General features: G+C 33.9%; 1 protein-coding gene across 2 annotated transcripts; it reads right to left on the reverse strand.

The window, feature by feature from the left end:
• Positions 1-307: 307 nt before the first annotated feature.
• On the reverse strand, positions 308-7,269 carry LOC107848224. 2 transcript variants are annotated; one of them, XM_016692931.2, is made up of 2 exons: positions 7,094-7,269; positions 308-1,085 (listed from the first exon to the last, which is right to left on the reverse strand). In XM_016692931.2, exon 2 carries the CDS (start codon positions 1,058-1,060, stop codon positions 515-517), a length of 546 nt encoding a protein of 181 aa, XP_016548417.1. In that variant the 5' UTR covers positions 1,061-1,085; positions 7,094-7,269; the 3' UTR covers positions 308-514. The 2 variants fall into 2 exon arrangements, with proteins under 2 accessions (XP_016548417.1, XP_016548418.1); XM_016692932.2 differs by having other exon boundaries at positions 6,962-7,261.
• Between the last annotated feature and the right edge of the window lie 4,600 nt (positions 7,270-11,869).

Consider the following 11,869-nt stretch of genomic DNA (forward strand, 5'->3'; position numbering starts at 1 on the left):
GTTCAGACAACTAAATAAATAGTTCAATATGTAGTTTCCCCAAGAAGGTAACAAGCCCATCATTTCTCATATCTATGTTTTACTGTAGTCAAAAGTAAATTTCTACCCACCGACACTATAAACAAAATTTTACCCTATCGGATCACCAGAAATGTAAATGCATGTTTCTCCCCGTGAGAAGCAAAAATTAGTAACAAAACATACGGTAATCCAGCCACAAGAAGTAAATTTGCATTGTATAAGCAAAATTAAGCTTCCAAGATAACTAGGCTAACTTTGCAAACAAACAACAATTGGAGCAGATCACTTAGGTAGAAGCTGTAATTCCTGTTAGGAAAATATCATTTTGTCAAATGCCACAAAATCATTTGCATCCACAACTTAGAAGCCGAAGAAAAAAGGACAAAAAAGAACCAGCATAAGCTTCTTCAAGTCTACATGGTTAAAACAATTACTCTTTTATTTCCACCAAAGTGAAATGGCAACCACTTGTAAATATCTTTTGCAAGTAAATCTACTTATCTACCAGACTGACTTGCTGCTTAACTCTGCGAGCACATTCTGCAAAATTTTGAACCACATTAGCACAATTTAGGGGATCCTTTTCATTCTCCTTGTAGCATTTAAGACAGGCATCTCTCTCATCTACGCAAGGGATAGGCTTTTGATTCGGAAGTTTGAATTCCTTATCGTGTAGATCCTTCGCCTTCTTTGTCACTTCTTGCAACAAGTTTTCCTCATGTTTCTGCAACTTCTCCACAACCTCCACGCTCTCTTTGAGCACAGATCGAATAGCATCTAATTCTGCAATTGCAGGATGAGGTGGTGGAGGGACTGGCATAAATAAAGGAGGCTGAACAGGCCATCCTGTAGCAGCAGGCCCTTTCGCTACATCAGTGTCCCTAGAGATTGGCTTCTGATGCACATTAGCGTGCTCTGGCTTGTTTTCTCTTTGTATCTTTGTTTTTGGCTTCCTCGTTTTCTTCTTCAATTTTTCACCCTCATCAGCGAGCTGTTTAACTAAATTGCTGTGGATCTGTATAGTGAATGATTCACTCATGACGACAGCAGCTATTCACAAGTATCTGAAACATCAATTCATCCGAGTCATAAAATGACCACTTGAGACAGAAACAAGAAAACTTGCATCTCAATAACGGGAAGACCATATAATACGAACGAAGCAGTAAAGCTCAGACAACCAACGTTGATGTGCCTCTGGACAGTTCCTCTTCTTTTCTTTTTACTAAACGCCCCTATATAAAGTCATCTTTCTTTGTGCAGAACTTCTCTACTAAAGAGTGCAAGATTGATCAAAATCAATGCAACCAGATTGCTGTATTGATTAGATTATGCATATGGTTGTATATGTATGTATATGCAGTCTTTACAAAATGCTAGTCAGTAAAATCTGACAAAAAATTTATATCCAACATTTCTAAAAGAAATACCAAGCACATGCAAAAGTAATTAAGATGGGCAACTGAAAAAAGAAAGAGGAAAATACAACTGGATCAACTTAGAAATAACTAGAAATCCCAATGTTTCCCGTCATGTCGGCAATCATCTTTTCTTATAATAAATAAAAGAATAATTAGTAATCCCACAAAGAGAATCTTAAGTTTCACTTGCACTATTTTTAAAAATTGTTTACTCAAGCAACTCCTAGGGTGTTTATCTCCAAAATTCTGTTTTGATCTAATAAAACACAGTATGATTGTTGGTTTTTGGCTTTGAAATTAGAGAAGTAACAGAGAAAGAGTTGGAGAGAAGAAAATACTGCAATTGTATTATCAGAGAGAATTATTTTATTAATAACTCAAAACATGTATTTATAGCTAAATTTCTAACTACACTTCAACTTAAATAAGGATAACTAATTTCTAATTCAAATAACAAAGGGATAACTAATTCCTAAGTTTAAGTCACATAGGATTTTAATAATTTAAAACTCCTAAAATAATCTACTCCTACTTTATTTTTGAAACATATTTCCAACAATGTTCTTACAGAATTGGTCACTCAAATTATGGTCAGCGTACTAAACCAATAAGTTCTTTTGAAGTTCACATATAGAAAGCAATCAGGAAATTTTGGAAGGAGTTGGTTGTGAATACTGGGTTCACACTTAGCAATGGCAGGAAAATATCATTTCTGGAGTGATTATTGGTTAGAACATGGTCCTCTTTTAATTTTAGGAAAATATCCAGATTTGTGCAGTTACAGATTGACCTCTACACCAGAAGCTACAATGGAAGATGCATGGAGCCAGCCAGCATGGATGGAATCTTAAATGATTGGGAGATTGAGGTGGTGGCTGAAATCCTGATGACACTAGAAGTCTTTCAAAGATTATAAGAAATATTGATGATTCAATGGAAGGAAACAGAAGCAGCAACAAAATGTTTACAGGCGAGAGTCTGCTTATCATCTTCTATCTGGTATTAACTACAATATTTCTGATTATGTTACCGGTTTAAAAAAAAACCCTACAATGTAATGACCCAATTATTTTAACGAAGGGTTAATTGATAATTTTTCTAATAAATGATAATATTAATAGAATAGAAAAAAAAGGGCCAGGCCCATTGGTCTGCCAAGTTTTTAAACGACTTGAGTAGAGGAGTAGGGTAGTCAACTCTTTTCTTCTGGAAGAAAACCGTCAAAACTGATAGGAGAGTTTTGAGAGCTTACGACATAGAAAGGAAGCTTGGCAAAGATTAACTACCAGGTATTGAGATTTCTTCTATCTTTCGCTTAAATTAAACATGATGGTAACGTTCTTGTATCGAAAAAAAAATTGTTATGTAATACTGGACAGAATCTATAGTTGGAGATGTCATGGTTAGGTTGTCTGCTACTGAAGTGAAGGAATAAGTATTGATTACTGTTGACTAGTTAGAGAAAAAACATTAAGAAGAAGAAGAAGAAACAGAGCATATAACGATCAAAACCATTTCCTCCCAAATGTTTGTTTTAACTTTCTGTTGCCATCACTTTAAACAAACATCAAATAAGGAATATCCATGATGAGGCAATGATTGGTCAGTGATGAGAGAAATTATTGGCTTTGGCAACAATTCTTAGTGTAAAAATATAAACAGTGACATTATTGACATTAAGGGTTAGAAATCATTGGCCAGTATTTTGAAATTTCTGTTTTGGCGGCTTTCCCTTGTTAGATTATCCTTAATTTATCACTTAAGGTGTGAGATATTAAGGGTTAGCTTTAAGCATGAATGATGAGAAGATTGGGACAAGACCCCGAATAGCATAATTGATATCGTTATTAATATTTTTGCATAGAATGAAGCCATTGGAGGCTATTTGATTGGTGCTACGTACATGTTAGGGGCCTTGTACATGCTGCCGTAGTAGACTTTTGGAGTATTATATATGCTGTCGTAGACTTGTCGGGACTAATCACCTTAAGTGCCGTTTATGACAAGCCGTGAGAGTTGATTGAGTTGAGATATAGAGTGACTTTTAGAACTTTTGCATGGATCTTATTGAGCATTAGATTATAAGAGATATTGTGTGCATACTGTTTATGTATTTTGTTGTACCTTGTATTTTCTAACACTTATATCAGGGATATTAAAGTAGCGAGCTGAGGATCTTACTGGGTTATATTTATATATAGCTCACTCCTTACTTGCATGTCTACAAATACTATTGCGGAAGGAGAGACTAGTAGCTGACGGTTTGTATGTGTGGATTCCACTGCTGAGGTGAGCCTTCGTATTGTTCATGGAGGCTATCATCTAGTTTTAGCTATTTTTAGATTATATTTCTTTTCATTGGGTTTGCATGCCCAAAAGTTGAACTTATGTAACTCTATTTAGATGCTCCATGGTTTTAGTGTGGGATTTGGGCTAGAAATTTATTATCTAAGCTATTCTTGTTTCCATAAATCATTATACAATATTTGATTGGCTAATTACTTTGCGTTAATTATTTCATGCATTTGGAGTTGCATATGTTTTTATCTCAATGTTTATAGGTATTGTGAATGTATGGGAAATTGGTTCTCCCAACAAGTAGTATTAGCAGGAACCAAGGAACCAATCACGCCTAGGGGTTACTTTGGGATGTGACATACAATATTTTTGATTTGCCTTGGAAATCTAATTGGAAACAATCTCCTTCCAAAGTGATCTCTTTCACTTGGCTGGTGGCTAGAAAAGCATTTTTGACACATGAAAACTTATAGGAAAGGGTAATCTAATTGACTTACAGGTGGTTTTTTCTGCCAGGAAGAGGCAAGAAAGTAAGAAACAACAGTCATTTATTTCTTTACTGCAAGGTTACTGAAATATTATGGTAGTTGTTTCTGTCTTTGGTGAGGACAAATGGGTAATGACACAGGTAGTAACAGGCAGAAGAAGCGTCAGAAGGTTATCCAGCCAGCATATGGTGGACTATGGGGAAATAAAGCAATGCTAGGTTCTTTGAAAACATTACGTGCTCTATACAGAATATCAAGACAAAGTGTCTTTTGTCTCTTTCTTTCTGGTGCAAAGAAAAGCTAAGACATAGATTTTTTGGTGTAAAGAAATATGTAGACGATGCAAAAGAATATTTTGAATCGTTGTAAGATGAGCTTCTTAGTGCCGATTAATAAATATCAAGACAAGAAGTCGTTATTTCTTGTCTTTTTCCAAGCAATATAGTACAATTTTCCAGACAGATTATATTAGACATTTGATTAACATGGGAGGTCACAGTTGCAGGAAGAATAAAGATAAAGAGACAACAATAAGGAACAGTATTCAAAAATGCGACCGCATCATCGCATGCGATGCGGACTCCCAGCGAGTCGCATCTTTGATGCGGTGCAATATGAGAATTGCGGGTGCATCAAGCCCTGTTGCGTGATGCGATGCGGATGGCAATGCGGATGGCGATGCGAGCGCATTATGGATTTTTTATTTTTTTGCAATTTTTAAATTTAAAAAAGGGCTGGAAGTGAATTTTTTTTATGGGTAATTTTTAAATTTTAAAAAAGGAGTCAGAAGTTTAAGAGAAGATCGAAATAGAAAAATTGATACTCAAGGAATAGAAGAATTGGACAATCTTAATGAACTAGAAGAGCTTTAGATTGAACCATTATTAATTTAGATTTGATTTTTCTTCTTTTTTTTGGGTTTGTTTTTCTTTGAACTGATTTGTTGGTGTTTCATTAGAACTTTTGCTTAAATATATTGTCTTTATTGTTGATTATATAGTTGTTGTGGTCTTTTCAGTTATAACTTACTATTTGAATGCTCTATAGGTATTTTTTTAAAATTAAATTGTGCATCACTTCAATGATGCGGTTGCAGCGCATCACGCATCGCATAATGCGTGATGTAGAGCCTTGTTGCTTTTTTCTGCATCACGCTTCACTGAACACTGATAAGGAATGTATAGTGCAACTATTGCATAGATGTATCTCAAGCAAATGGCAAACAAAAAGCAAATTTAAGGTTCCTTTTCCTTTTCTAGGCGGATGTTTTTCGGTGGTGGCAGGAACTGTGGAAAAGCTAGGGAGGTCAATTTTTTGTTTGGAGCAAGGCACGGGGAACCAAAAGGAAAAAAAAATGATGCAAAGGAAACATATACATTCATTGGTGCTTTTTATGTAGAGAAACATCTCATTATCCACTCAAAGTTAAACTCAAATAGTAAGAGTGACTCGAAAGAGATCCTTAAAAATTGTGGTGTCTTATGCTAAATCTATTTCAACTATGATGGGTCAATCCTAAAAATTTGGAAAGGTCCAGAAGATTTGGAGACAAGCGGTAGGAGATGTAGAAGCAACAGAGCTTGCAACAAGCAGTGACCACATGGAAAGAGAAATTTCTGAACACATACAGAATCCCTCAATAAATTGCAAATCATTTTGCTGCTTTAGTCTACTTTTGGAGTACATATGACACCCCACTTGTAAGGATCAAGAAGATGAAATTCTACTTAGGTTTTGATGTATTTGCCTCTTGCTAAAGGAAGCCCGTCTGTAGTCAATTTTTTTTCTGAAGGAATCCCGTTTGTAGTCAATAATGAACCATTTACTTGTCACGAAATGAATGGGAACACAAAAAGGAAATATCACAATACAAGGTCAGCTGATCATCAAGTGGTTAATGTATGTTCATTTGATCCAAAAACTTGTAGGAAGCCACTCTGCCAGCCATGGCAGCAAACTAATCCTATTACATTTACCCAAAAAGGAAAAAAGAATCCCTAAAACAATTTGGACATCTTAAGAAGAAAGGTTGCACAAATAAGATGCAACGGAATTATGGTAATATTACATTCAAAGACAAAGGGTACTTTATATTCATCAAGCAACAAACAAACAACAATAACAACAATATACCCAGTGTAATGCCACCTAGTGGGGTCTGGGGAGGGTAAGATGTACGCAGTCCATACCACCACCTCCGAAGAAGCAGAGAGGTTGTTTCCGATAGACCCTCGGCTCAAGACAAAAGGATAGTAGATACACTCGTAATAAACATGAGACAAGATGAAATAAACGAAAATACGGCACCTACAAAGCAGTACTATAAACTAAAAACCGCAAGCCCCCCCCCCCCCCCCCCTCCCAAAAGAAAAACCCTCCTAACTAGAGACTCCACCCTATGTGCAAAGTTATACAACTACTAGCAAGATTACCCCAAGGCACAAGTACCTGCAGGCTACGACTCACCCACACGCACTAACCTTCTACCCTAATTCGGCTGTCAAAAATGGCACATAATTTGTGAGAAGCTATATAACAAGCAAGGAAAAAGAACTATAAATAGAAAAAACAATTAGACGGGTAGAGGAATCGCACAAAATGTAATGAAGTGAATACGTAACAACCAGAAACCAAAATGCAAACATTTTGCACAGCTAAAGAACCAATCTGACTTAAAATAGAACTACAGGAGTCTATGACATCCAACTAATAAAAGAAATTTGGATCACTAACCATCATTACTATAACAATCACGAATCATCGCATTATATATCGGGAACCACCTTCATTATTCACCAACACAATTAGCTATCAATCGCCCCCAATCCCAAAAAAGAACACAGAGAGCGAAAAGAGAAAGTGTACCACTGTGCCGCTGCTTTTCCGTCGCTGTGCCGCTACTTTAGTCGGTGAGGTCGCCGAGAATTCCGTTGGTGAGGTCGTCGAGAGCCGTGTGAGAGTTGTTTGTAATTGGAAGGGAAAATCGTTGGTGCTAGGGTGATTGGAAGGGAAAAGGGGCAAGTAAGACGGCTAGCCGGGTCGGGTCAAATTATTGGGCTGAATTGGGTATTATAAATTTTTGGGGAAAATCGATCACAAGTGGTCCGTTTAAAATTTTAAAAAACAAAATTATTCGAAAAATGATCATTTGTGATTGATTTTCATTAAAAATTGAAAACGTATTTCACATACACTCAGATGAATTATAGATTAGTTTATCTTATATTATTATACCTTCAACGGTATATTATTACCTCGATCGATCAATCGTATGATATCATCGTATTTAATATATAACTGAATACATTATTTAGTTACCTTTAATTTTTACTACGTACTACGTACATCACACTACACATGATATACATATATATAAATGTAGGTTTTGGACTATGTCCTACGTACATCACTACATAATATATACTATATATACCTATACACACACACTCTATCAATTATATGGTTCTAAATACGTACTATATACATCACATAGACGAGTATATAATTGACAGTATATTATAACTTCAAAGTATAGTATATTATACATTGATCGTTTCAAATCAAGGTATTCAATATACGTTCAGTTAGCTTTGACTTTTTGCAATACATGAGAAATACATGCATATATATATATATATATATATATATAGTGCACATACACACACATACACTACTATCAACTATCAGGTTCTAAATACGTACTATATATATCACATATACATGAGTATGTAATTACCCCATATACAACGTGTATACACACACATATATATATATATATTCTGATGAAGTAACGGATTATGTATATATTTTACTTCGATTGTATAGTATTAATACTGCGATCGTATGATATTAACATACTATTCAATATGTTTAGATACATTCAGTTACTTTTTCATTACTCCCTACATCGATCACTGCATCATATATATGTGTGTGTGTTACATACACATATATATATTAACTTTTGAATACGTACTATATACATCATATGCATGAGTATATAAACTTATAATACAATGTATTCATTATACTCTATGATGAATTATCTGTTAAGTTTCTTACAGTTTTTGTAACCTCAAAAGCAAATTATTATCTTGATCGTATGATATCAACATATTCAATATACTGTATACATTTAGGTAGCTTCTGAATATTACGTACATACGTATACGACACAAGATACACTCGTGTATATATATATGTGTGTATGTATATATATATATTTAGAGAGAGGGAGAGAAAGAGAGAGAGTTTTAAATATAGTTTTTTATTTACTAATTTTAAATATTAATGAATACCTCGATCGTATGATATGTATTACTTAACATATTATTTAATACGTTTAGATAGATTCACCTAGTTTTTGAATACTATACACTATTCATCGATCGATACATGATATATATATATATATATATATATAACAAAAAAATTGAAATATATATAGCTATAAATATTTTGATCAGTTAAAAAATTTGTAGCAAAAATATTTTTAAAAGGGACGAATTGCCCAAGTTGAATACTGTATCAGTATTGTTTATAGATTGTATCAGTATTGTATATAGACTGTATTAGTATAGTATATGGACTGTATATGGACTGCGTAGGCCAAAATGACCAAATTAGGAAAAGGCTATAAAGCGAAAATAATATATCCGACTGACCACTTTTTGAAAAGTTTTCAAACTTGGGCTATTTGTTTTAAAAAGTGCTACAGAGTGTCCTTTTTTCCTTATTTTTACGTATAATTTTTTTACTAAATTTAAGTTTAATTGATTTTTTTAATTATTATATAGGTTACCGACTACTTGTTGTCAGTGTAATTAAAAAAAAATACATATTAAAAATATATTTAATTTTCAATATAATAATTGAAATACATTTTTTAATCAAAAAGCGACCACAAGTGGTTGTTTTTGCATAGTGTTTCATTTTATATTTTTAATGAAAGCAACCATAAAAAGTCACTTTTTTAAAATTATTTTTAATTTTTAAAATAAAAACGATCACAAGTGGGCGGTTTTTATAAATAATTTTATTTTTCAGTTTTAAAATCAAAAAGCGACCATAAGTGGTCACTTTTTAAAAATATTTTTAATTTAATTTTTTAAATAAAAGCGACCACAAGTGGTCACTTTTTAAAAATTATTTTTAATTTAATTTTTTAATATAAAAGCGACCACAAGTGATCGGTTTTTTCAAATAATTTTCTTTTCCCATTTCAAAATAAAAAAGAGACCACAAGTGGTCACTTTTAAAAATTATTTTTAATTTAATTTTTAAATAAAAGCGACCACAAGTGGTCGCTATTTAAAAAATATTTTTAATTTTTTTTTAAAAGTGGTTGCATTTCCAAAATATTTTTCTTTTAAGTTTTTGTAATACAAAACCGACCACTTGTGGTCATTTTTTAAAACTTTTTTAATCAAAAATCAATCAAAAGTGGTCAGTTTTTATATAATATTTTAGACCACTTGTGGTCACTTTAAGTTTTCAAAAAATATAATAATTAATATAAAAATTTATAAAAAAATTTGAAATGATTATTTTATAATATTAAAATAGAAAAGCGACCACATGTGGTCGTTTCTTTATTATTTTTTTTAAAAAACGACCATAAAGCGACCACCAACCGTGGTCGCCTTTTTGAGGTCGCAAAAACTGTGTTTTTTTAGTAGTTATTCTAAGAAAGAAGGTTTGAGACTCTTATTGTGCCATATATTGTTATGACCCCAATGGAGGAGACCTTATCAGTGAATAGAGTTTATAGAGATTGTGTGATATTTGTTCAGGGTAAAGACACCATAGTTGATCTACTTGTGTTGTCAATGACTGACTTTGATGTGATTATGGGTATGAATTGGTTGGCATCATGTTACGCTGTGGTTGATTGTTATGCTAAGCTTATATGTTTTGATATTCTTAGAGAACCACTTTTAGTGTGGAAAGGTATGACTCTTGTGACTCAGGGAAAGATAATATCTTATGTAAAAGCACGCCAAATGATTAATCATGGGTGTTTGGGTTTTATTGCTACTCTTTATGACGCTTAAGCAGGAGATGTAGCTATGGAAAATGTTCCTATTATTCGAGAATTTATTGATGTGTTTCCAGATGATTTGCCCGAGCTATCTTCAATAAGAAAAATTGAATTCAGCATTGACGTAGTGTTAGGGACTCAACTTATCTCTATTCCACCTTACCGTATGGCTCAAGTTGAGTTCAAAGAATTGAAGGTTCAACTTCAGGAGTTACTTGATAAAAGATTCATCAGGCCTAGTGTGTCACCTTGGGTGCACCTGTGCTACTTGTGAAAAAGAAAGATAGCACGATGAGAATGTGTATTGACTACAAACAGTTAAATAAGGCGACAATCAAGAATGAATATCCTTTGCCTCATATTGATGATCTATTCGATTAGTTACAGGGTGAAAATTGACTTAAGATTAGGTCATCATCAGCTGACAAGTAAGGCCGAAGATACCACTAAGACAACCCTTTGAACCAGTTATGGGCATATTGAATTTCTAGTGATGTCTTTTGGGCTAACTAATGCACCTCATGAATAGGGTATTCAAGCCATACTTAGACCATTTTGTGATTGTATTCATTAATGACATTTTGGTCTACTCTTGAAGTGAGTCAAAACATGGACAACACTTGAGAGTTGCGCTGCAGACACTTCGAGAACAAAAGCTTTATGCCAAGTTCTCAAAGTGTGAGTTTTGGTTGGGCATGGTTCTCTTTTGGGGTTATGTGATGTCAAAAGACGGGATTCATGTTGATCCAAAGAAGATTAAAGCAGTTCGAGATTAGCGTCGACCTAATACTATTATAGGGATACGTAGCTTCTTGGGACTAGATAATTATTAAAGGAGGATTGTAAAGGAATTCTTAAAGGTAACCGCTCCATTACACACTTACTCAAAAAAATAAGTGATCAGATGAATGTGAAGAAAGTTTTAAGAAATTAAAGATGACATTGATTTCAACTCAGATTTTGACTTTACCTACCGTAGAGGGTAGTTTCACTATTTATTATGATGCATCTCAAACTATATTAGGTTGTGTTTTAATGTAGAATGGTAAAGTCGTGGCATATGCTTCTCTGCAGCTAAAGGTCTATGAGAAGAATTATCTGGCTCACGACTTGGAGTTGGTTGCGATCGTATTTGCAATCAAGATTCGATGTCATTATGTTTATGGAGAGTCATGTGAAATCTATACTGCTCATAAGAGTCTGCAATACTTATTCAAGCAAAGAGATCTAAATTCGAGGCAACGACGGTGGTTAGAGTTACTTAAAGATTATGATCTTACTACCTTATATCATCCTAGAAAGGCAAATGTGGTAGCAAACGCCTTGAGTAGGAAGTCTATAGGTAGCTTGGTCTAATTTACTGCCAAAAAGTGACCTATGGTTATGGATATTCAGGCTTTGATATAGGTACATAAGCTCAAGACCATTCACACATAGTCAAGTCGGGAGTTACAAAAACTCCAAGGCATGTTCATGAATATGGCTGTTGTGAGTATGTTATAAATCCATCTAAGGGATTACATATTTTAAAGTGTGAATAGGGACTTTGAAGTGTAATAAACTTACACTCCAAAGGACAAGGACAAGATGGTTATTTGCCA

This window comes from Capsicum annuum, chromosome 11, assembly GCF_002878395.1.
Source record: "Capsicum annuum cultivar UCD-10X-F1 chromosome 11, UCD10Xv1.1, whole genome shotgun sequence".
NCBI classification, from domain to species: Eukaryota; Viridiplantae; Streptophyta; class Magnoliopsida; order Solanales; family Solanaceae; genus Capsicum; species Capsicum annuum.